At 42.6% G+C, this 27,485-nt stretch overlaps 2 protein-coding genes across 2 annotated transcripts; both read right to left on the bottom strand.

The window, feature by feature from the left end:
- Nucleotides 1-1,044: 1,044 nt before the first annotated feature.
- LOC110538411 (fatty-acid amide hydrolase 1) lies at nt 1,045-13,055 on the bottom strand. Its single transcript, XM_021625264.2, has 15 exons — nt 12,708-13,055; nt 12,180-12,293; nt 11,325-11,465; nt 10,052-10,185; nt 9,507-9,713; nt 9,219-9,259; nt 8,794-8,918; nt 6,121-6,246; nt 5,735-5,832; nt 5,142-5,241; nt 4,727-4,770; nt 4,584-4,623; nt 2,835-2,943; nt 2,303-2,448; nt 1,045-1,836 (listed from the first exon to the last, which is right to left on the bottom strand). Exons 1-15 carry the CDS (start codon nt 12,987-12,989, stop codon nt 1,714-1,716), a joined length of 1,830 nt encoding a protein of 609 aa, XP_021480939.2. The 5' UTR covers nt 12,990-13,055; the 3' UTR covers nt 1,045-1,713.
- Nucleotides 13,056-20,432: 7,377 nt separating this feature from the next.
- LOC110538487 (cytochrome b-c1 complex subunit 6, mitochondrial) lies at nt 20,433-25,281 on the bottom strand. The gene is made up of 4 exons (XM_021625378.2): nt 25,107-25,281; nt 24,814-24,846; nt 24,405-24,566; nt 20,433-20,635 (listed from the first exon to the last, which is right to left on the bottom strand). Exons 1-4 carry the CDS (start codon nt 25,149-25,151, stop codon nt 20,603-20,605), a joined length of 273 nt encoding a protein of 90 aa, XP_021481053.2. The 5' UTR covers nt 25,152-25,281; the 3' UTR covers nt 20,433-20,602.
- Nucleotides 25,282-27,485: the final 2,204 nt, after the last annotated feature.

Genomic DNA, 27,485 nt, shown 5'->3' on the forward strand with positions numbered 1-27,485 from the left:
TATGCAAGAAGAAGCACAGTGCCTGGGCTGGTGCATTGAAAAAAAGCTCCCTTGTGCCACTCCATGTACACCTGTGTCAGCTGTTTGGTAATCTCCCCCATTCTGCTCCTACTCCCTCCACATGCTCCCTCTTCTGATTGGAGAGTAATGGTGGTTGAAATGGACCAAAGTCCTAAAAGCTGCCAATCTCACTCTGATGTCCCTTTGGAAGTGGCTTTCAGCTCGAGGCAGAACTCAGCACTTTGAACATGCAGGAGCCAGGAGTCATGTTGCGACAGACATGACCTGCGAGTCTACGGCACTAGAAAGACCACAGGGCTCCTTCGTCCCTGAAATGGCACATTAAGACATAATCATATTAGTTTAGTTGGTGCGATAGTGTTTTTTGGGGTGTGAATGGGTTGTTATGGCTTTTGAAGTACCTGATTTCATAGCCTGAGGTTTCTGTAAATGAGGTGTTTGGACCTCTAACCACTGGGCCATGACATGAGGACCCTGCTAGATGGTCTGATATGTTGTGTTTTCTTGGTCTGGAGCCAGGTAAAACCACAGTTGAATGTTGAGCTCTAACTTTTCTCTAACTCGTTAGAAAACTCCCCAGTAGTATAGTGTCCATATCAGGACAGCCTTAGTCTCAGTCCTGCTGAGATGGACAACGTACCTCAGGATTCAGTCTGAGTAAATGCCGTAAAGGTGTTTGTCCAACCATGCCCAGGTTGATCATCAGTACACGGTTGTTATTAGTAGAATGTGTGGTGTGGTAGCAGGTACTTCTACCTCTGTGAGCATGATAGTAGGGAACCACTACAGGAGCTATATTAAAAACACACAAGTCATTAACTACAATCAGCTAACATTATTAAAACAATGACATCATCCTGATTACAGTTTGAAGTCAAGCGTTTAAGTAGAACAATTTGAATGTTGTGAGAGAGAGAGTGTGTCACTGTAGGTAAGAGACCCGTGTTTGGAAGACACTTGACCTCAACATGATAAATGTGCTCATTCCTAAAGCTTGCACACAAGAACGGCATCACAGAGGGCTATATTAAATAATTGTTTAATTTGAGATACGAAAAACAGACATTTACATTTTAGTAATTTAGCAGACACTTATCCAGAGTGACTTACAGTTCGTGCAGTCATCTTCAGATAGCTAGGTGGGACAACCACATATCACAGGCATAGAAAGGACATTTTTCCTCAATAAAGTAGCTATTAGTAGAGTCAGAGCTAGAAGTCAAATTCATTTTCCTATATAATGATAAATGCATATGTTGATTATAATTGACAAATACCAAGTAATGTCTTACTTCATTAGGGTTTCCTTACATTATAAGTGTGGGGGGGGGGGGGGGGGGGGGGTTTAATCAACTGAGGTAAACATAATTTTTCAATTTCCTTGAGTGTGTAAGAAAAATATTACTTCCCATGTACTTCAATTACTATTTAAAGGTCTGGTGCGCTGATAGCAGCCAAGAACGACCCTTAGTGTTTCTCAGTGCACTTGAATCAGTCTTCACTCCAATCTGCTTTCTTAGACATTTAGGATTACCTGGGCGAGGGGGCCTACTCAAGTTACCTCGCATCACAAGAACAATGTTATATTGAATTTTCACTACTTCTAAAACCCAGTAACATTTATGTACATAAATGTTTTAACTGTTTGATCAAACAGGTCCCCGTTACCATCTCTCCCTCTCTGTCGACCTCTCATTTCTTATCCTCTCTGACCAGCATCTCAACCTCTCTCATGAATCGCAGACAGAGCTCATCCTGCCAGGGCAGGGCCACACACTGGACGGCCACAGGAAGCCCCTCTCCACCAGTCACTGCCTGTAGACACACACAGCATGCCAAACACATTAGTCCCAACAAATGATGTGCAGATCAGGGCCCGTACTCATAAATCGTTTAATCAGAGTAGGAGTGCTGATCTAGGAAGTTGCCCACAGTCCATCCCTAGTAATCTAAAAGGCTAAACTGATCCTATATCAGCACTCCTTCTCCGAGACACTTTTTGAACATGGGCCCAGTGATCTGATCTCTGCAACACAACAACCAGGACCTCCATCTACTGGTTAAATGTGGAACTGCAGCCTAAGATTCACAGGTTAGTAGCTACATGAAGACATACATTAATGAACAATTATGAGACCATAGTGTTGTATCATATGCTTAGGCTACAGGTTGTGCCAGCTGAAATGGGTAGAATGGCCACTTCAAGTCAAGATGTAAATATATTTGGAAAGGGCTAAATGTACTGTAAATATTTTAGGAGGAAGAGTTTGTGACTGACTACCTTTTTGTAGAGCTTGTCCCAGAGGTCCCCATAGTTTCCCTTGTAGTGCCTGAGTTCTTCCTCATCCTCTGCTGTAACCGTGGAGACAGGAACCACCCCAGCAGGGAAGTTAAGGAGATTGTAGATAACAGTGTAGGTGAGTGTACCTGGAAAGAGAGAAGGAGAAACAACCTAATCACACCACTATCTTGTTACGCATTGGAAAATATGGCATGATTAAGTCAAAAGAAAAGTCTCAAACCCCCATAGGTTAAGTGAATCTTTGAGTGACTCCTAAGTAAATTATACAAGTGGCTTTGGACAACAAAATCAACTCTAAGCAAAAACAGTTAACTTCCTATGCTATAAAAGACAAACCTAAACCCCATTTCATAAGGTGTTAATTTGCCAGAGAGAGGAGAGGTGGGTACAGACTGGTAAGCTAGCCACAGAGAGAGGAGAGGTGGGTACAGACTGGTAAGCTAGCCACAGAGAGAGGAGAGATGGGTACAGACTGGTAAGCTAGCCACAGAGAGGAGAGATGGGTACATACTGGTAAGCTGGCCAGGGTAATTATGGATGTAGGCTGGACCAACCATGGGACACAGCAGCACATCCAGCTCACACCTCCTCCACTCTGCAATCACCTCATGTATGTAGTCCTTAGAGAACAGATAGAGAGCAACATTTCCCTCAGAACATTGACGCTCACAGCCTTCTCACCAAAGCTAGATGTGTTTCCCAGAACAAAAATATAAAACGCAACAATTGCATATATTTTACTGAGTTACAGTTCATATGAGGAAATCAGTCAATTGAAATAAATTCATTAGACCCTAATCTATGGATTTCACATGACTGGGAATACAGATATTCATGTTGGTCTCAGATACCTTCCAGCTATAATAGTCATTTACATGATTAACAATGTGAACTGTATTTCTGATCAATTTGATGTTATTTAATGCATTTTTTTTTTAAAAATTCAAAAACAAGGAAATGTCAATGTGACTTCAAACTTTTGAACAGTAGTGTACATATTACCTCAACTAACTGGTGCCCCCACACATTAACTCTGTACCGGTACCCCCCTGTGTATAGTCTCGCTAGTGTTATTTTATTGCTGCTACTTTTTACTATTATTTCTTATTCTTATCCGTATTCTTTTTGTGTTGTCTTGGCTGTGTGCTTAGGGTCGTTGTTCTGTTGGAAGGTCCTGAGCGCTCTGGAGCAGGTTTTCATTCAGGATCTCTCTGTACATCTTTCCCTCGATCCTGACTAGTTTCCCAGTCCCTGCCGCTGAAAAACATCCCCACAGCATGACGCTGCCACCATCATGCTTCACCGTAAGAATGGTGCCAGGTTTCCTCCAGATGTGACACATGGCATTCAGGCCAAATAGATCAATCTTGGTTTCATCAGACCAGAGAATCTTGATTCTCCCTGACCAAGGCCTTTCTCCCCCGATTGCTCAGTTTGGCCGGATGGCCAGCTCTAGAAGTCTTGATGGTTCTAAACTTCTTCCATTTAAGAATGGAGAGCACTGTGTTCTTGGGGACCTTCAATTCTGCAGACATTTTTTGGTACCCTTCCCCAGATTTGTGCCTCAACACAATTCTGTCTTTGAGCTCTACGGACAATTCCTTCGGCCTCATGGCCTGGTTTTATGCTTTGACATTCAAATGTGGGATGTTATATAGACAGGTGTGTGCCTTTCCAAATCATGTCAAATCAATTGAATTTACCACAGGTGGACTCCAATCAAGTTGTACAAACTTCTCAAGGATGATCAATGGAAACAGGATGCACCTGAGCTCAATTTAAAGTCCCATAGCAAAGGGTCTGAATACTTATGTAAATAAGTAGTTTAAAAAATATATATATAAATTAGCAAAAATGTACTTCCGCTTTGTCATTATGGGGTATTGTATGTAGATTAAGGAAAAATAACATTATTTAAACCATTTTAGAATAAGGCTCTAACATAAAAAAATGTGGAAAAAGTTGAGGGGTCTGAATACTTTCCCGAATGCACTGTATATAACAAACATAATATTGTCTATGACTTGTTCAATCGAATGCAACATAATTTTTAATAGACAAAGATATCAAGGTGTGAAATAATATTTATATGGCCTATGTAATCAAAACAAAAATAGTAATTGTGCACACGCATGAAAGAGTCGCCCACAAAAGAGTTTTCTGCTGCGGCCGTCACTGTAAAATATAACTCATGGTGCGGTCACTTCGTTGACCTCTAGACTGATATGTGAACCACACCGATTACCAAATGTATACCTACTTCCACATCCGCGTGATGTCTCCACAGGTCTTGCACGGAGCTGGTGAAACAGGAAATGGAGTAATTCATTATGGTTACTTCTGTATTTCATAAACACTGTTACTAATAGAAACCTGGAGAACAGGGCTGATCAGACAGCTCACCCAACTCCACGCAGGCTATCCAGAGAGGCAGCGATGCGGGGAAACTGAGGGAGGAAAACGTGTCAGAAATATTCCCAGTCGACCAAATTCTCCAGCACTTTAGACCAAATGCAAACTACTATTCACACCCTTATACCCCTGTTAACTGCTGAGGGCAGGTGCACGTCATTTGGCGGATGTATGACCCCTATGTATCTATACTGAATTTCCTTAAGCCCCCAGAAAGTATTTGGAATTGAAAAATGCCTGTGGAATATAATCAAAACCAAAGCATTGATGCTACAGTTTCATTCATTGAATATGAAGAAGAAAGACGCACTCCTCCACAGGAGTTACAATGACGCAGAACTGTGAAGGAGTCATTGGGCGGGGGAATGGGTTCTCCATGGGTTCTCCAACCTTCCCCTTCACTTACTATAGGCTTGAGGAGAATGGAGAGGATTTTATTCACAGTGCGAGGCAGACTGTAGGGGATAATCTGATCCCTGAGACACGGGTCAACAGGCCCCCCTTTCCTGAAATAACACACAAAACAGAGATTCTTTCATTGACAACATATTTTAGTGTACTGGATAGTTCATTTCACTCCCAGGGACGTTCATTGGGGTAGTTTTGCTAAACTCGTTGGGATTCCCAGGGTCATGTTCATTAGGCCCAAAATGGAAGTAAACAGGTTGAAACAGGGAACAATAACATTTTTATTTAACTAGGTAAGTCGGTTAAGAACAGATTCCTATTTACAATGACGGCTTACACCGGCCAAACCCGGACGATGCTGGGCCAATTGTGCTCCGCCCTATGGGACTACCAATCACGGACGGTTGTGATACAGCCTGGATTCAAACCAGTGTCTGTAGTGACGCCTCAAGCACTGAGACGCAGTGCCTTAGACCGCTGCGCTACTCTGGAGCCCACCAATTTGGACTTGTCTAATGAGAAACACACATTTTTCTAAATATTTTGCTACGGTGTGCCTTACTGAACACAACCCAGGGAAATTTGACTCACAGGTGGCTAAGCAAGGTAGTGCCTCCGTCGCCTAAGAGACCCCTGACAATCAGCTCATGCATGGCATAGATCAGCCTTGGGGGACTGAAGGAAACCAACTAGAGAGAGAGGGAGCGAGAGAGATGGGGGGGGTGGAGCGAGAGATGGGGGGGGGGGGGGGGGGGGGGTGGAGGGATAGCGCAAAAGATGGAGGGGTGGAGGGAGAGAAAGGAATGCAATTTGCAATTACATATCATTACAGTCATGGATCAAACTATAAACTAATTATGCTTATTTTTATGTTTCTGTCATTCAGCAGTCCAAGTCAACACTGTCTGATAAGTTTTCAACCAAGCTCTGATCTGGATTATCACAAATAGATCAGACTGGGGCTGGGGGGTACTCACCGTGTGCCCTGCTTTCTCCAGCAGGGCCTTGGTCTCCCTCAGGGCTCGGCCCATGCTTGGAGAGGGCATGGCATAGCCGTCATTCTCATAGTAACCGATCCTCAGGGACTTGGAGCTCTGGTATACCTGGAGGAGAACAGAGGAAGAACATAGCAGATGGAAAATCGTTCTATCACAAAATATAATAGTAATATATACTATATAAACGCAACATGTAAAGTGCTGGTCCCATGTTTCATGTGCTAAAATAAAAGATAACAGAAATGTCCCATAAGCACCAAACAACGAAATTTCGACACCCGGTGATTGTCGAGCAAATAAGTGTCGGTCTCACTGTAATTGACGGTTAATTAGCGAACACATTTAACATATCCTGGCTTCCACACATCCATCCATTATTTTAGACAGGTCTAAAGAAGCATGATGTGAAGAAACTGTAGTCTATTTCAGAAGAACAGAATGGTATACAGTGGGTCGTCCTTAAGTGGTCCTGATCTAGCTATGGTCCTGATCTAGCTATGGTCCTGATCTAGCTATGGTCCTGATCTAGCTATGGTCCTGATCTAGCTATGGTCCTGATCTAGCTATGGTCCTGATCTAGCTATGGTCCTGATCTAGCTATGGGCTAACACTAGTTCATTTAGCAGACAAGATTTGCTTAGTATTCCGTTGCATTATTTTATATAATGAAGAATACAAGTGAACAAAGCTGAATAAAATAGAAAGGATATTTTCTCAAAACGATGAAGGAGTGCGCTCATGCGGTTAAAAAATAAATAGGTACTCCTATATGCTTAATTTAGGGTTTGTTCTACAAATGTTGTTTGGATTTGTAATATATTGTAAGGCTGCATGATGCTACTCCAATGATAATGATTTGAGAGAAAAAAATGCTAAAAAAAGGCATGAGCTCTGCTTTGTTTTTTTTTGTGCAGGCTGTGCACACTGTCTGTCTCTCATTCACAATTTGAGAAGCACTTGATAATGCCTCAAATTTCCCAGTGGCATCCCCTTTGTGTGGCCATAATACACCCCTAAAATATATTTTTGCAGCCCTCCTCCCTAAATGCTGCCTGCTCCGAAGCACCTCTCATCTCACTCACACGATCAGGTGTTTCTCACAGGCTACAAGTGAAGACAGACACATCAGGGAGGCAACTGCGCGCATCCTTATCCAATTCCAAGGTGCATATTGAAGATATTGGAGGAACTGTACACATTTACTTTTCATCAGCCAACAAGACGAGTAGGCCTAACGAACAGCAGAAGCACTAGCCTATGTCAATCTACTATCCCCCATAGTACAAAAGTCGACCTATTCTATTCTGTGCAAGAAATAAATATTCCAAACATAGTCTGGGACAGTTGTGTCATGCGATAGATCCCAGAAGCCTAATTACCGTGACTAAACAGTCACATGGAATTTGACTGCCTTCATGACTAGTGACCGCCGGTGTGGCGGTAATTCGGTCACCGCAACAGCCCTATGCACACAACACAATGCAAGACATCAGAAGTTGAAGGAGCGAGCAATTGGCATGCTGACTGCAGAATGTCCTCCCTCCACAGCTGTTGCCAGATAATTGAATGCTCATTTCTCTACCATAAGCCACCTCCGTCATTTTGGAGAATTTGGCAGTACGTCCAACCGGCCTCAAGCCCAGAAGCTAAGATATGCATATTATTAGTAGATTTTCTAAAACTGTTTGAATGAGGTCTGTGAGTATAACATAACTCATATGGCAGGCAAAAACCTGAGAAAAAAATCTAACCAGGAAGTGGTAAATCTGAGGTTTGTAGTTTTTTTTTTTTTTCAACTCTTTGCCTATCCAAGATAGTGTAAATTTGGTCCGAGCTGATTGACTAAGAGGTCTCGCAGAAGGCCATGAGCTCAGTCTCACTTTTCTGGTTTAAGCATTCAACTTTCAAATAACTCTTTGTTGGCAGTAGGAAACTCTCTCATCCATTTATTTGCAGATTATACAGTCTTATACTCAGCAGGCTCCTCCCCGGATTTTGTGTTAAATGCTCTACAACAAAGCTTTCTTAGTGTCCAACAAGCTTTCTCTACTTAACCTTGTTCTGAACACCTCCAAAACAAAGGGCATGTGGTTTGATAAGAAGAATGCCCCCATCTAATTACTACAGCCGAGGGGTCAGAGCTTGAGGTAGTCACCTCATACAAGTACTTGGGAGTATGGCTAGACGATACACTGTCCTTCTCTCAGCACATATCAAAGCTGCATGCGAGAGTTAAATCTAGACTTGGTTTCCTCTATCTTAATTGCTCCTCTTTCACCCCAGCTGCCGAACTAACCTTGATCCAGATGACCATCCTACCCATGTTAGATTACGGAGACATAATTTATAGATCGGCAGTTAAAGGTGCATTCGAACGGAGAGACGTTCTTTACCATTTGGTCATCAGATTTGCCACCAATGCTCCTAGGACACATCACTGCACACTATACTCCTCTGTAAACTGGTCATCTCTGTATACCTGTCACAATACCCACTGGTATATTATATATATATATATATATATATATATATATATATATATATATATATATATATATATAATATAAATATAAATAATATAAATATATAAAATGCAAAACTGACCCAAGACCAGCATCTGGGGGCAACTTCTCCCTATGATAGAGAACCCACCTGTTGGTTGAATGGGATGGGTGGTACCGTGGGGTCCAGTCTGAACATGTGGTCACAGAGCAGAGCCTGCATACAGAGAGCCAGGCTGTCTACGTCTCTTGCCATGGGCCCAAGGGACGACAGCACTGGAACAAGCACAACACAAACAACTTGTGTTATCGTGACAGTGGAAAGTCAGTCACTAAAAGCTAACAATACCATTAGTTACCATGTCGTTACTATACCAGAGTTACTGTATATAATGCATTAGGCACCCTTTTGAAATAATTACTATATGTTACACAGAATCAAAGCAGTGCTCACTTTTCTTTTGGAAATGCTTTTTTTGTAGACCTTATGAAGGACTGACAGAAGGGTCAAGTAAAATGTTATCCATTTATTTACTATGCATGAGCAGGGATAAAAGTTACATATTCGAGCCGTACCGGACTTTTGGCCCCGGGTACAGGAGCTAGCACCTCGCAAACTAAAAAAAACAAAACAAAAGGAACAAAGAAAGTCAGTCAATATCTAACCAAGAGGTTAGTCTTGTGACGTACTCTTTCTTTGAACTGTGCTCAAGGTTATGAGCATTGTAAATGATAAACATGTTAGGCTGAGTCACCATGACACACACATTCACTAACACACACTAACAGATACATTTGATAAAAACACTAAGGAACACTGACAGACATACTAAGAGTAACAGACCCAATAACACACCCACCCACCTCAGCCTGTTGGCCGTGGGCTTGAAGCCACAGATCCCACAGAAGGATGATGGGATGCGGATGCTGCCCCCGATGTCGGACCCTAAGCCCAGAACCGAGCCCCCTCCTCCGATCAGCGCCCCTTCCCCACCAGACGAGCCCCCTGACGTCTTCTGGGGGTTGTGGGGGTTCAGAGTCAGCCCATAGATAGGGTTACCACAGTCAAAGCTGGAAATTAGGACAATAAACATATTTTTAGGACATATTTAAAGGACTGCTTGCTAACATGACACATGGTATGACCAACCAGCTTTACTCTGGGTGCGGACTAGCCTGGTCTTAGGGCTTCGACGAGGACCACGTCCATACAATCCTCAATCACATTACTCAAGTCAAAGCTCTTGCACTAAATTACATGGCTTACTGTGGTGCACGTCTCACCTACTACAGTGTGTCAATGTAGTTCAAGTGTATGTGGCGATCAGTCACCAGTTGACATTGTTTGGTATCCAAATAATATTCTGAAACTCATTTGTTGCATTCACAAGTCTAAAATAACTATATACTTTTGCAGGCCTTGGGGCACGTTGGTCTTGACGAAGGGAATGGCGCCTTGTCTCTTCAGCACTTCAACTAGCACACTGTCCCCTGTGGCAGGCAGGTCCAATTTACAGATTACGCCACATGTAGAGTCATGACCCTAAACACATAAACAAGAGGAAAAACTAAAACAAGGAAATCATTCATGTAAAAATATATTATTTCAGCAGACGTGCACATCTCTGAACCATCTTACCGGTAGGGCTATTGTCACGCGAGATTCAACTATACTGAACAAAAATATTAACGCAACATGAAACAATTTCAATGATTTTACTGAGTTATAGTTCATAAGGAAATCAGTCAATTTAATTCAATTAATTAGGCCCTAATCTATGGATTTCACATGACTGGGAAGGGGCGCAGGGAGGACATAGGCCCATCCAATGGGGAGCCAGGCACAGCCAATCAGAATGAGTTTTTCCCTACAAAAGGCTTTATTACAGACAGAAATACTCCTCAGTTTCATTAGCTGTCCAGGTGGCTGGTCTCAGATGATCCCGCAGGTGAAGAAGCCGGATGTGGAGGTCCTTGGCTGGTGTGGTTACATGTGGTCTGCGGTTGTGAGGCCGGTTGGACGTCCTGACAAATTCTCTAAAATGACGTTGGAGGTGGCTTATGGTAGAGAAATTAACATTAAATTCTCTGACAACAACTCTGGTGGACATTCCTGCAGTCAGCATGCCAAATACACCTTCCCTCAAAGCATCTGTGGCAATGTGACAACTGCACATTTTAGAATAGCCTTTTGTCCCCAGCACAAGGTGCACCTGTGTAATGATCATGCTGTAAAATCAGCTTCTTGATAGGCCTCACCTGTCAGGTGGATGGATTATTTTGGCATAAGATAAATGTTCACTAACAGGGATGTAAACAAATTTGTACACAAACAGAAATTTGCGTTTTGTGCATATGGAAAATGTATGCAATATCTTATTTCAGCTCATGAAACATGGCACCAACACTTTACATGTTGCATTTATATATTTTTTCAGTATAGAAGCACAATCTCTGAACCCAGAACCATGTTACCGGTTGGGCTTATGTCATGAGAGAGTCAACTAGAAGCAAACAAACATATGTTACAGACAGGCCAACTGTGGAGCAGCTTCCTGCACACAGATTAAGCCTTGTCCTAAAAAGCATACTCTATGGAGAATCTCCATTTAAAAGTGTTTTAGTCCAGGACTAGGTCTAGGTACAGGGGAAAAGGGCAATGAAACACCTAATCAACACTACCTTGTATCCAATATTTTCCTTGATGCTGACAGGGACCCCATAAAGGAGACCATCCTTGTGAGAGTCAACATCCTCCAGCTGATCCCAACTTTCCAGCAGGACCTCAGTGCAACAGTTCAGTCTCCTATTCACCTCCAAGGTCTGTGGGGAAACATGGGATAAATCAATGGGACTGCTTTGGTAGATTGATAGGCCTAGTAGCATGGTCCCAGATCTGTTTGTGTTGTCAACTCCTATGGTCATGGTAACAAGAGCACAAACAGATCCCAAACAGATCTGGGACCAGGCTAGATTGATTACCACACCCCACAATAAATGTTGCCTAATAGGTGCCAGGCAAACCAGTTTGTGTCCAGAACTGCAACGCTGCTGGGACTTTCACAATCAACAGTTTCCCATGTGTATCAAGAAAGGTCCCCCACCCAAAGGACATCCAGTCAACATGGGCCAGTATCCCTGCGGAACACTTTTGACACATTGTAGAGTCCATGCCCTGACAAAATGAGGCTGTTCTGAGTGCAAAAGGGGGTACAACTCGACTTTAGGAAGGTGTTCCTAATGTTTTGTACACTCAGTGTAAACATATAGACAGACCTTCAAGGCTGTCGGCTGTGACAATCGATTTAAATACATTAAAGTCAGTTAATGGTTTGCAGAAAACATTGCAGGAGTAGGATGTGACCCGTCAAAGATCACCGACTTAGGGAACAAAACTAGGTCACCAATGCTTGCAATGAAAACAAAACTATGGGGGAAAAAATGATGCAGTCCACAAAAATCCACAACATGCACATTAGAAATAGCTGGTATAAGCTATATGTGAATACTGGGGGTGTTGATTGGATTGTGCATTACCTTTTCCATGTATGAGTGGAACACAGCTTGTGGAGTTAGTGTTCCGTCCTTCAGTTGTTTGGACAGCTCAGCCAGGGACAGTGAGAGGATGAGAGAGGTGTCTGTTTCAGGGTGCTGACATGGGATTCAAAGAAGGAGAATATGAACATTGGGTAGGCCTATACCACCAGATGTCTCTCTCTAACTACACTTTCTGAAAATAAAAATGAATGTCATGTTATCTGTCATGTCAGTGGGCTAGTCGTGTAGGGGGTCATCTGAATACCCCCTACTCCTCTTTCCACTTGATGCATGCATGGCTAAGTGAAAACTGGTTTGAACTTGGACTGAGTTTGACATGAAATTGATCAGTTGTGATATAGTAATAGAGTGTCTGACAGCAAGTTCCAGTCACAGCTGTGTCTGACTAATCAGCCGTGTTGAATGTTCATTCGTTGTTAGCTAGCTTTCGCTTAGCCTATTCATAGAGGCAGAATCCACCCTCGGGTTCTCGAGAGCAAATTTTTGCTAAACTAAAGTCAAATTTACCGACTCGTTGAACTGACAGACAGCATGCTCTGCTCGTTGCAGCGACCTTTCTCTTCGCACTTTTGCCTTCTGAATTTTCTTCCACGACTGTTGGTGTCCGAACCATTTCAACAAAAGGACCAAGGCACTTGCACCGCATGCAGTGACTGTCAGAATCACTGTCCATTTCGGCTTTGCTCCAAAAATAAGTTGTTTATAGTTATCCATTTGGTCCATGACGCCTTTGTTAAAGCTATCCACCTTGGACAACATACTTTCTAAACTAATGTGGGAACGTTCCATGTATCATAAACATATATGGTGTGTGATTGCGGCCCGCAATTCGGGGCGTTCCTTAAATGTAGTTTATTCATGCGTCTACAGAAACGCCCCCTATCGAGCATCCCATTGGTTCCGAGCACGCCATCTTCCTACTTGTGTGATACTTGATATTCGGGATTTCCCCTGATTGTCTATGCGATTAAAATGTGTGTCAAAAGGGAAATAAAACTATTATCTGAGTTTTTCAGTGGCGAAAGACATGGTCTACCGGAGTCCTAGCTAGCTAACAAGTTAGTAGTGTCCTTCGCTCCGGGCTGCCGATCACCTGCCCTCGTGGTTAACAGAACTGCAGGAAAGCAGTGCCGGACAGGCGTGGGCGAAGTACACCTGTCTACGGGTGTGCTAGGTATCGTTAGCTACCGAGGTAAAGCTGGTTGTCACAGAATCATCAAGCTAGATATGATGTATTCTATAAATGTCTAGTATACTTTTACGACCTTTGTTTTGAGTAGAAATGTCAGTGTTGACTTGATAGAAATACATAAAATCTATAAAATGCCATTTTAAAGCGGTATAAATCAATAACTAATTCACTGTTTGTCACAGAAACATCAAACTATGTATGATTTATTCTATAAATGTCTAGACAGAAGATTCTGCATCTTCATTCATATTAAATTAGATTACAGGAAGAAACTACGGGATGAAGGGGTCAGGCCTGACTAACAAAGAAGACAGGTGGATGGATCATGAGAACTAAGAGGATCAACATGAGGATCAACATGGACATTCCATGGCGGAGATAAGGAAAACTGAGAGTGAACCATAACATACATTTTTACTGTATATACATGTAAACATATATATATATATATATATATATATATATATATATATATATATATATATATATATATATATATATATATATATATATATATATATAAGCATGGGTATTGAAAGATACCAGAGGGTGGATAACAAAAAAAAATCATAATATAAGAAGTACATGTTTGGTTTTTGGGCTAAATGTATACATTATGATTTGCCTTTGAACTGTATGTGAACCCCTCTGCAATCTACTGGCACTAACCATTAAAACTAGGACTTCAACCAGGCTCTACACTCAGTTGCCACTTTATTAGGTTCACCACCCTGATTCACAATAATAAATTGCTCCTACATACAGCAAGTCCAGCGGTCTTGGCTTACTAGGCACTAAAGCATGCGGAGAAGTATTCAGGTATTCTGTTACTGTTTGTTTGAACTTTAGAACGTGCAAAATGACAACACAGTCTGTGATGGTCTACAAAACTGTTTAAAAAAAAAAAAAAAATCCAACACTCAGCTTTTACTGACTGTAATAAACTCCAACTGGACTTAAGAACTACCTGCCCTCCAGGACACCTACACCACCCGATGTCACAGGAAGGCCATAAAGATCATCAAGGACAACAACCACCCGAGCCACTGCCTGTTCACCCCGCTATCATCCAGAAGGCGAGGTCAGTACAGGTGCATCAAAGCTGGGACCGAGAGACTGAAAAACAGCTTCTATATCAAGGCCATCAGACTGTTAAACAGCCACCACTAACATTGAGTGGCTGCTGCCAACACACTGACTCAACTCCAGCCACTTTAATAATGGGAATTGATGGGAAATTATGTAAAATATATCACTAGCGACTTTAAACAATGCTACCTAATATAATGTTTACATACCCTACATTATTCATCTCATATGTATACGTATATACTGTACTCTATAATCTACTGCATCTTTATGTAATACATGTATCACTAGCCACTTTAACTATGCCACTTTGTTTACATACTCATCTCATATGTATATACTGCACTCAATACCATCTACTGTATCTTGCCTATGCCGCTCTGTACCATCACTCATTCATATATCTTTATGTACATTTTCTTTATCCCCTTACACTTGTGTCTATAAGGTAGTAGTTTTGGAATTGCCCTGGACACCATATGTGAATTGATTGCCCCCCATCTATCTTCAGAGCTCGTGCTGCTAGGTAACCTGAACTGGGACATGCTTAACACCCCGGCCATCCTACAATCTAAGCTTGATGCCCTCAATCTCACACAAATTATCAATGAAACTACCAGGTACAATGCCAAATCCGTAAACACGGGCACCCTCATAGATATCATCCTAACCAACTTGACCTCCAAATACACCTCTGCTGTTTTCAACCAAGATCTCAGCGATCACTGCCTTATTGCCTGCATCCGTAATGGGTCTGCGGTCAAACGACCACCCCTCATCACTGTCAAACGCTCCCTAAAACACTTCATCGAGCAGGCCTTTCTAATCGACCTGGCCTGGGTATCCTGGAAGGATATTGACCTCATCCCGTCAGTAGAGGATGCCTGGTTATTCTTTAAAAGTGCCTTCCTCACCATCTTAAATAAGCATGCCCCATTCAAAAAAAATTAAACCAGGAACAGATATAAGCCCTTGGTTCACTCCAGACCTGACTGCCCTTTACCAGCACAAAAACAGCCTGTGGCATACTGCATTAGCATCGAATAGCCCTTGTGATATGCACATTTTCAGGGAAGTTAGGAACCAATATGCACAGGCAGTTAGGAAAGCTAAAGCTAGCATTTTCAAACAGAAATTTGCATCCTGTAGCGCAAACTCAAAAACGTTCTAGGACACTGTAAAGTCCATGGAGAATACGAGCACATCCTCCCAGCGGCCCACTGCACTGAGGCTAGGAAACACTGTCACCACCGATAAATCCACTATAATTGAGAATTTCAATTAGCATTTTTCTACGGCTGGCCATTCTTTCCACCTGGCTATCCCTACCCCGGTCAACTGCCCTGCACCCCCCACAGCAACTCGCCCAAGCCTCCTCCATTTCTCCTTCACCCAAATCCAGATAGCTGATGTTCTAAAAGAGCTGCAAAATCTGGACTACAAATCAGCCAGGCTAGACAATCTGGACCCTCTCTTCCTAAAATTATCTGCCGAAATTGTTGCAACCCCTATTACTAGCCTGTTCAACCTCTCTTTCGTATCGTCTGAGCTGGTTATGGGTGCACCTCAGCCACACTCAAGATCCTAAATGGTATCATAACCGCCATCATAACCGCCAACAGCCGTCTTCATCGAACTGGCCAAGGCTTTCGACTCTGTCAATCACAGCATTCTTATCGGCAGACTCAAAAGCCTTGGTTTCTCAAATGACTGCCTCGCCTGGTTCACCAACTACTTCTCTGATAGAGTTCAGTGTGTCAAATCGGATGGCCTGTTGTCTGGGCCTCTGGCAGTCTCTATGGGGGTGCCACAGGGTTAATTTCTCGGGCCAACTCTCTTCTCTGTATACATCAATTATTTCGCTCTTGCTGCTGGTAATTCTCTGATCCACGTCTACGCAACAGACACCATTCTGTATACTTCTGGCCCTTCTTTGGACACTGTGTTAACTAACCTCCAGACGAGCATCAATGCCACACAACTCTCCTTCCGTGGTCTCCAACTGCTCTTAAATGCAAGTAAAACTAAATGCCGGCTCTTCAACCAATCGCTGCCCGCCCATCCAGCATCACTACTCTGGACAGTTCTGACTTAGAATATGTGGACAACTACAAATACCTAGGTGTCTGGCTAGACTGTAAACTCTCCTTCCAGACTCACATTAAGCATCTCCAATCCAAAATTAAATCTAGAATCGGCTTCCTATTTCGCAACAAAGCATCCTTCACTCATGCTGCCAAACATACCCTCGTAAAACTGACCATCCTACCTATCCTCGACTTCGGCGATGTCATTTACAAAATAGCCTCCAACACTCTACTCAACAAATTGGATGCAGTCCATCACAGTGCCATCCATTTTGTCACCAAAGCCCCATATACTACCCACCACTGCGACCTGTACTCTCTCGTTGGCTGGCCCTCGCCAAACCCACTGGTTCCAGGTCATCTACAAGTCTCTGCTAGGTAAAGCCCTACCTTATCTCAGCTCACTGGTAACCATAGCAGCACCCACCCGTAGCATGCACTCCAGCAGGTATATCTCACTAGTCACCCCCAAAGCCAATTCCTGGTTTGGCTGCCTTTCCTTCCAGTTCTCTGCTGCCAATGACTGGAACGAACTGCAAAAATCACTGAAGCTGGAGACTCATATCTCCCTCACTAGCTTTAAGCACCAGCTGTCTGAGCAGCTCACAGATCACTGCACCTGTACATAGCCCATCTGTAAATAGTCCATCCAACTACCTCATCCCCATACTGTATTTATTTATCTTGCTTCTTTGCACCCCAGTATCTTTATTTGCACATTCATCTTCTGCACATCTATCACCCCAGTGTTTAATTGGTATATTGTAAATACTTCGCCACCATGGCCTATTTATTGCCTTACCCTCTTATCTTACCTCATTTGCACACACTGTATATAGACTTTCTCTACTGTATTATTGACTGTATGTTTGTTTATTCCATGTTTAACTCTGCGTTGTTGTATGTGTCGAACTGCTTTGCTTTATCTTAGCCAGGTCGCAGTTGTAAATGAGAACTTGTTCTCAACTGGCCTACCTGGTTAAATAAAGGTGGGAAAAAAGTACAAATATGCGCAGAGCTCCAACAAGGGTAGAGGTGTAAATAGTTGGGACTGTAAAACCTTGCCACATTGCTCAACAGCAGCCTCCTGTGTTCAGATCGGGCACCTGTGAGTTCAATCATGGAAGTATAGTTGGCGAATGTGTATATCCTTCTGCAAAAATGTGCCGACTAAAGGCTTCTGTGTTGAGCAAGCAGTGTGACAAGAATCGGCCGGCTGCCGACACTTGCTTGAAGGAGGCATATGCGCACCCTTGACTATTCCGCACCTGCTGAGTAGTTGCCCGGACAGAAGGAGAATTTGGAAATGAACAAATGGGACTGAAGAAAAAGTGGGTCAAAAAATGTTTTTACTTCTTTTAAACATCGATCAGCTGGATGTGTCCATTTGTATTCCATACATTACCAATTGCAGAATGACTCTTGAACAATGAACTCCCTACTTTGATATTGCAGTCTTGGCAATGTAGACCAGCCTTCCAATTTCAGTTCAAGGCAAGGAACCATTAGACTGGCAACTAACCATATTGAGATTGGAAGCAAATATAATCTCATAAAAATGCACACGGTTTAGCACTAAAATACAATTCCAAGGTTGCAATTGGTGAGCGTTTAATCTTGAAAAAGCTTGACATGTTCTTTTTTTTTTTACGACCAAAACAACGCCTCGCTCTGGAGAACCCTTTGCTACAGGGTGTGGGAAAGGGTCAAAGCACAGACAGTGAGAGAACAATGTAGTATGCAACGGTGGTGGACAGATTGTGTCTTTGAAGCACAACCGTTTATAACTATGGGTTCCAGAAAACATATTTAAATGTGTCAACAATGCACAACAAATGTGTGTCCTCTTTTTTTCCAGTCTTCAATGCGAAGCAAGACTGCTCAATGTGTGCTTTGCATCATCCACAGAAAAATGATGACCATCTGGCTTTGTTTTTGTGGAATTTTTATTCAAAGACTGACATTTTGCAATTGAATAAAAATCCTATTTAATTTGAAAATGTTCCTCATTGCAAAAGCATGTAACAGAATTAGGGTATTCCAGAACTGTAATTTACATGTAAATAAACACAACCCTGTTTTATGTTTTTAATACTGCAGATAGAATGCTCTGTGTGCCAGAGATGGCACCATTCAGTTTGTCTTGGGATGACAAAGAAGAACTTCAACAAAGCCAAAACAGAAAATGATTGAAAGGGGCTTTTTTGCTGTTAAATTAGAGACGTATAAATAAATGACTGGTGTACCTTGTAACTACTTTAAAATGTGGAACTGTTGCAATAACATGCAGACATTGATTTGACATACAATTTAAGATTGTAAACATTGTACAATCTTGTAAACATTGTCTAACTTCATATATAACAAATGTAACTTCAAATTAACACATCTTAAAGTTATGCAAATCAATGCATATTTTCACTTTTTTCTGTGACAATCACTGAATTAGTTAATGATTTTTTCATCTGTAAATGCAATATTTGAGATTATGTATTTCTATCAAATCAAAACTGGAAAATGTATGATAGACATGTATAGAATAAATCATACATCATTTGATGTTTCTGTGACAAACAGTGAATTAACGTTAGTTATTGATTTTTACCGCTTTAAAATGGCATTTTATAGATTTTATGTATTTCTATCAAGTCAAAACTGGAATTTCTACTCAAAACAAAGGTCCTAATAGTATGGTTGACATTTATAGAACAAATCATAACTAGCTTGATGATTCTGTGACAAACGGTGAATGAGTTATTGATTTTTACATTTTTAAATGGCTTTTGGCGAATGTGCGAATATAAAACCAACTTCGCCTCGATTCGTTAGCTACCTACCTATCTCTTCTGCTGTGTACTGGGGTCCTAACTAGCTAGCAAAATGTCCTTCGCTCCCGCTTGCTGTACACCTGTCCTCGCCGTCGTTAATAACATAACTTCGGGAAACAGTGCCCGATAAGCGGGGGCGAAGTTCACCGGTGTGTTAGCTAACGTTACCTATCCCGCCTGCTGTGTACCGGAGTCATAGTTTTCCAACTCGCAAGTTATTACCCAGAGTCCTAAACGCCTGCCAAACAACTGACATCGTTAACAAAACTGCGGGGGCGAAGGACGTGTCTATCTACTGTTGTCCTAACTAGCACATGGTTAACATAACTGCGGGGGCGAAGGACGTGTCTATCTACTGTTGTCCTAACTAGCAAGCTACTGTTGTCGCCCCCGCCCCTTATTCTGTGGGGTTTACTGTAATGTACTTGAGCGCTCCCGCATGTGAAACGGAGTCCTATTTTAGAAATTGACCTATAGAAGTATAAAGAGGGGTTCCTGCAGATGCAGGAACGCCCCGAATTGCGGGAGCCCTTCCGGGCGAGCACGAGACAAGATGAGGAAGGAACTAACTAGCAGAGGAAGCCTGGTTTTGCCTGTGTACGGTAGAGGACGCAGTTGATGGTCCAGTTCATAGATCCTATCCAGTTTGCCTTCGGATGATTGCCTGGCTACCCAGTCTCATTGCTCTGGCCAAACGCCACAGTCTTCTCTGCAATGAAGTAGCTATGTAGCGATCAGTAGAGGCACAGACATTCGGATGGGGAACCTGTGATACATATTTCATGGCACATTAGGCTACTCTTGTGCCATATAGTATGAGTACAAGGTACAAGGTTTTCATTATGTGAAATTGCATTTAAGCTAAACATAAAACAATTGTAATGCTTTGCAATTATCCAGTTTAGACCAAATTAATGTATGCTGCACTTGTCAAATTGATGCATCATTCCGTCTCAATAGCTATACCGCCAGCTGATAGACAAGATTAGACACATCATCCAATATATTAAATCCAACCACAGAAAACAAACACTGATTCAACACTTAATTTATAATTTATTCACATGAACAAATACAGTGTGTATGAGGTTACAACTTAGACTCAGAGGAATCCTTTAAAACCAGGTACTTGTCACTTAAGTTAAATGGTAGTTGTCTATATCTGACAAGGAACTTCTGCCAGTAGTGCAGGGAGCTGGAGGGACTTTACTTGACAGAATGGAAGACTTTGTGAGCCACCTGTAGGACAGAAATTAAAGGACAAGTTATTGCAAACGGTCTTGTACAAATGTATGCAAAGTGAGTGACACTTGCCTCCTAAAGTAGCTAGTCATCCCATCCAAAGTTGGGAGTATTTTCTATTCATTCCTCCTGTCTGACGATAGAAAGCATCCAGACTTATCACCAAATGAGGTTCGGTCCACTCATATGTCCCTGTTTCTCCACAGCGTTCTCCTCCATCCTGCTATTCAACTACTGTTCTCAAATTATAACATCTCCAATCATGAGGAACTTAATGAAGGAGGAGCATGCGATAGAGTAAATCCACTGACTCCTGGATATAATCTTGCTTGTAGAAGTTAAAATGTTGAGTCATCTAATTTACCCATGCATCAGTTGTGGTGGTACACCTGGATGATTAGCCCAATGCTGACAGTAATACTAGGCTATTATTTTCCCTAGAGATATAGGGAGGGAGTATACTACTACGCATCTCAATAGTCTTAAGTCGCTTTCTCTCCATCATCTGCACTGACGTGAAGGAACTGGACAGGTGAATGCAAACACCCAGTATGGTTTCAACCACAGTTCTGTCAACTGTTTTCAGAACAGTACAGATGAAGGAGAGGAGACAAGGAGAGGAAACCACTATATACTATTGAGATGAACCCACTGATATCACTCTCCTGTCAGTCTGACAGCCAGCCTCAGTGTCATGTTCATTATTGGCAGACAGAGAGATCTACCTCCAGCCTACATACAGTACCAGTCTGTAATATCTATGTGTTTCAAGCAGACCACCATAGTCCCTGAGCACAAGAACGCCAAGGTAGCCTGTCTAAATGACTTTCGCCCCGTAGCACTCACATCTGTAGCCATGTAATGTATTGAAAGGCTGGTCATGGCTCACATCAACACCATCATCCCAGACACCCTGGACCCACTCCAATTCACATACCGCACCAACAGATCCACAGATGATGCAATCTCTATTGCAGTCCACACTACCCTCTCCCACCTGAACAAAAGGAACACCTATGTGAGAATGCTATTCATTGACTACAGCTCAGCGTTCAACATCATAGTGCCCTCATAGCTCATCAATAAGCTAAGGACCCTGGGACTAAACACCTCCCTCTGCAAATGGATCCTGGACATCCTGACGGGCCGCCCCATGGGGGTAAGGGTAGGTAACGACAACACGGGATTCTCAACACGGGGTCCCCTCAGGGGTGCGTGCTCAGTCCCCTCCTGTACTCCCTGTTCACTCATGACTGCACGGCCAGGCACGACTCCAACACTGTCATTAAGTTTGCTGAAGACACTACAGTGATAGAACTGATCACCAACGACGATGAGACAGTCTACAGGGAGTAGGTCAGTGACCAGGCAGTTGTGTTGCCAGGACAACAGCCTCTCCCTCAACATCCGCAAGACAAAGTAGCTGATCATGGACCACAGGAAATGGATGGCCAAGCACGCCCCCATCCACATCGACGGGCTATAGTGGAGAGGGTCGAGAACTTCCGTAATTATTGTAATATTGATGTTGATTAATGTGCATTGTCCCCTATAAATAAATAAAACAATACTTTAGACTGTTCCCTCTGCTACTGCACGGCAAGCGGTACCGATGCACCAAGTGTGGAACCAACAGGACCCTGAACAGCTTCTACCCTCAAGCCATAAGACTACTAAATAGTTAACCATATAGCTACCCAGACTATCTGCATTGACCCTCTTTTGCAGTAACTCTTGACTCATCACATACGCTGCTGCTGCTACCTATTATCTATCCTGTTTCCTAGTCACTTTACCCCTACCTATATGTACAGTTGAAGTAAGAAGTTTACATTCACTTAGGCTGGAGTCATTGAAACTAGTTTTTCAACCACTCCCCAAATTTCTTGTTAACAAACAATAGTTTTGGCAAGTCGGTTAGGACAAGTCATTTTTCCAACAATTGTTTACAGACAGATTATTTCACTTATAATTCACTGTATCACAATTCCAGTGGGTCAGAAGTTCACATACACTAAGTTGACTGTGCCTTTAAACAGCTTGGAAAATTTCAGAAAATTATGTCATGGCTTTAGAAGCTTCTGATAGGCTAATTGACATAATTCGAGTCAATTGGAGGTGTACCTGTGGATGTATTTCTAGACCTACCTTCAAAGTCAGTGCCTCTTTGCTTGACATCATGGGAAAATCAAAAGAAATCAACCAAGAAAATCAGAAAAATATTTGTAGACCTCCACAAGTCTGGTTCATCCTTGGGAGCAATTTCCAAACGCCTGAAGGTACCACGTTCATCTGTACAAACAATAGTACGCAAGTATAAACACCATGGGACAATCATACCACCATGGGCCGTCATACCGCTCAGGAAGGAGACGCGTTCTGTCTCCTACAGATGAACGTACTTTGGCGTGAAAGTGCATCTTAATCCCAGAACAACAGCAAAGGACCTTGTGAAGATGTTGGATGAAACGGGTACAAAAGTATCTATATCCACAGTAAAGAACAGTCCTATATCGACATAACCTGAAAGGCCGCTCAGCAAGGAAGAAGCCACTGCTCCAAAACCGCCATAAAAACGCCAGACTACAGTTTACAACTTCACATGGGGACAAAGATCGTACTTTTTGGAGAAATGCCCTCTGGTTTGATGAAACAAAAATAGAACTGTTTGGCCATAATGACCATCGTTATGTTTGGAGGAAAAAGGGGGAGGCTTACAAACTGAAGAACACCATCTGAACCATGACGCACAGGGGTAGCAGCATCATGTTGTGGGGGTGCTTTGCTGCAGGAGGGACTGGTACACTTCACAAAATAGATGGCTTCATGAGGTAGGAAAATTATGTGGATATATTGATGCAGCATCTCAAGACATCAGTCAGGAAGTTAAATCTTGGTTGCAAATGGGTCTTCCAAATGGACAATGACCAAGTATACTTCCAAAGTTTTGGAACAATTGCTTAAGGACAAAGTCAAGGTACTGGAGTGGCCATCACAAAGCCCTGACCTCAATCCTATAGAATATTTGTGGGCAGAACTGAAAAAGTGTGTGCAAGCAAGGAGGCCTACAAGTCTGACTCAATTTACACCAGCTCTGTCAGGAGGAATGGGCCAAAATTCACCCAACTTATTGTGGGAAGCTTGTGGAAGGCTACCCGAACCGTTTGACCCAAGTTCAACAATTTAAAGGCAATGCTACCAAATACTAATTGAGTGTATGTAAACTTTTGACCCACTGGGAATGTGATGAAAATAAATAAAACCTGAAATAAATCACTATTCTGACATTTCACATTCTTAATAAAGTGGTGATCCTAACTGACCTAAGACAGGGATTTTTTACTAGGATTATATGTCAGGAATTGTGAAAAAAATGATTTTAAATGTAATTGGCTAAGGTGTATGTAAACTTCCGACTTCAACTGTGCATATCTACCTCAATTAGCTCGTACCCCTGCACATAAACTCGGTACTGGTAGCCTGTGTATATAGCCAGGTTATCGTTACTCATTGTGTATTTATTCCTTGTGTTTTTTCTACAATTCTTTCTCTGCATTGTTGGGAAAGGCCCGTAAGTAAGCATTTCACTGTTAGTCTACACCTGTTGTTTACGAAGCATATGACATAACATTTGATTTGAGTAGGCTCTACCAAGACCTGCAGGCATTATCAATGAAGTCACATGCACTCTCATGCCTGCTTGTATGTATTCCCTTGCACCCCCTTCTTCACTGTTGGTGAAAGTGTATGGGTAGATCTCACATACACAGTGGTCCCGCGCATGGAGGAAGTCGAAAAGCTCCTCGGTGCAGTCCTCTCTGGTTTCGGACTTGGAGCCGACCCTGGATTCACAGTCCTCCAGTTTCGCCCTGGCGTGGACGCAGTGCTCTGCCTGCGCACACTTGTCCCGCACCACCTCAAGGGGGTCCTGGAACAGATAAACCAAGGTCAATAAGTACACAAACCATCTATTCCCCTGCCTGGTCTCAGATCTGTTTGTGCTATAGCCAACATGTCTGGCATAACAAACGACCATAGACTTGACTATAGCTCAAACAGATCTGGGACCAGGCTATTAATTCCCTCCAGTTAGCTATGTTAGAACATATGATGTGGGTTTTAGAACAAATGCAAGGTGGGCAGATTATGCTGCATCAAACAAAATCGATTCATACCACCATATCTTCCTCCTCCTCTTCCTCCTCCTCCTGAAAGAAAAACACATTTTAAACCACTCGAAACATTACACCGATGTTACACACTGGGCAATATACTAAGCTAGCTAGCGCGTACTATTTATTGCCACTGGTTGATCGAAAGCAACCTAGCAGATTATTGGCTAACTAGCTAGCGAGTATGCTAACGAATCTGCTAGCCACTTTGGCTCTCTCAAGTTTGGCCTTTAACAAATGAGCCCGTTCATTATTTAACGAGATATTGAATACAACATGGTGAGTTCACGTCTTACATCTTCAGGTTCCCCGTTCAGGATCATTTTCTCCTCGAAAACCATGACGTTTATGCTCTTGACCTGGTATGACCCACTGTTAGATGATGAATTTGATGTTGGAGGACGGACCAGTCCAGGTCACTCACCGGATGTTATCGTGTCGTCACATTACTTCGGGTGTCCACTAGTTACCACAGCCACAAAGTCGAGTATATGGTTATATCGTAGACATATTTTTGTTATTCCTTTTTGGTCTTAATTTAAGGTTAGGCATAAGATTATCAGTGGGTTACGATTGGGGCTAGGTTTAAGATCACATTTTAAGAAGATAAATTGTAGAAATGAGCGAGGTTTATAACTTTGTGGCTATGGTAACTGGTGACGACCCGCTACTTCTTCTATGTTTAATAATGGCATCTAGTTGAGTCACTCACTGTACGCTACTGCTGCATTGTGCAACGGAGTAGTTACATACATACCTTTTAAAGGGACTCAGTCACGTACAGGACAGCCATTTCACATCTAGACCTATTTCCCAAATTCGAAATCCCCCCCCCCCCCCCCCCCCCCAAAAAAAAACATTCTAAATGAAACACCCCGAAAATTGTTTAAGAACAGAGTGAGTTCTCCAAGATCAAAGGGCAAAGTCCAAGAAAAAAGAAGAAAAAAATTGATTGGCCTTTCTAGTGTCCATATTCAAATGATTGTTTTTACTTCACCTTTATTTAACCAGGTAGGCCAGTCGAGAACAAGTTCTCATTTACAACTGCGACCTGGCCAAGATAAAGCAAAGCAGTGCAACAAAAACAACACAGAGTTACACATAAACAAATGTACAGTCAATAACACAATAGAAAAATCTATGTACAGTGTACGCGAATGTAGAAGAGTAGGGAGGTTAGGCAATAAATAGGCCATAGAGGCGGAAAAAATACAATTCAGCATAAACACTGGAGTGATAGATGTGCAGATAATGATGTGCAAGTAGAGATACTGGGGTGCAAAAGAGCAAGAGGATAAATAACAATATGGGGATGAGGTAGTTGGGTGTGCTATTTACAGATTGGCTGTGTACTGGTACAGTGGTCAGTAAGCTGCTCTGACAGCTGATGCTTAAAGTTAGAGAGGGAGATATAAGACTCCAGATTCAGTGATTTTTGCAGTTCGTTCCAGTCATTGGCAGCAGAAAACTGGAAGGAAAGGCGGCCAAAGCAAGTGTTGGCTTTGGGGATGACCAGTGAAACATACCTGCTGGAGCGCGTGCTACGGGTGAGTGTTGCTATGTTGACCAGTGAGCTGAGACTTATAGATGAGCTGGAGCCAGTGGGTTTGGCGACAAATATGTATTGAGGGCCAGCCAATGAGAGCATACAGGTCGCAGTGGTGGGTAGTATATGGGGCTTTGGTGACAAAACGGATGGCACTGTGATAGACTACATCCAGTTTGCTGAGTAGAGTGTTGGAGGCTATTTTGTAAATGACATCGCCGAAGTCAAGAATCGGTAGGATAGTCAGTTTTACAAGGGTATGTTTGGCAGCATGAGTGAAGGAGGCTATGTTTCTTTGCGAAATAGGAAGCCGATTCTAGATTTAATTTTGAATTGGAGATGGTTAATTTTGAATTGGAGATAATGGCTGTTGTCATATCGATCCCGTTAACGGGATCTCAGGCCTAAGAAGTTAATGTGAGTCTGGATGGAGAGTTTACAGTCTAACCAGACACCGAGGTATTTGTAGTTGTCCATATATTCTAGGTCAGAACCGTCCAGAGTAATGATGCTAGTCGGGCGGGCGGGTGCGGGCAACAATCGGTTGAAGAGCATGCATTTAGTTTTACTTGCATTTAAAAGCAGTTGGAGGTCACGGAAGGAGTGTTGAATGGCATTGATGCTCGTTTGAAGGTTTGTTAACACAGTGTCCAAAGAAGGTCCAGATAGAAACAGAATGGTGTCGTCTGCGTAGAGGTGGATCAAAGAATCACCAGCATCAAGGGCGACATCATTGATGTATACAGAGGAAAGAGTCGGCCCAAGAAATGATCCCTGTGGCATCCCCATAGAGACTGCCAGAGGTCCGGACAACAGGCCCACCAATTTGACACACTGAACTCTATCTGAGAAGTAGTTGGTGAACCAGGCGAGGCAGTCATTTGAGAAACCAAGGCTTTTGAGTCTGCCGATAAGAATGCTGTGATTGACAGAGTCGAAAGCCTTGGCCAGTTCGATGAAGACGGCTGCACAGTACTATCTTTTATCGATGGCGGTTATGATATCGTTTAGGACCTTGAGCGTGACTGAGGTGCACCCATGACCAGCTCAGAAACCAGATTGCATAGTGGAGAAGGTACAGTAGGATTTGAAATGGTCGGTGATCTGTTTGTTAACTTGGCTTTCGAAG

The sequence above is a fragment of the Oncorhynchus mykiss genome, chromosome 1 (assembly GCF_013265735.2).
Source record: "Oncorhynchus mykiss isolate Arlee chromosome 1, USDA_OmykA_1.1, whole genome shotgun sequence".
Lineage (NCBI taxonomy): Eukaryota > Metazoa > Chordata > Actinopteri > Salmoniformes > Salmonidae > Oncorhynchus > Oncorhynchus mykiss.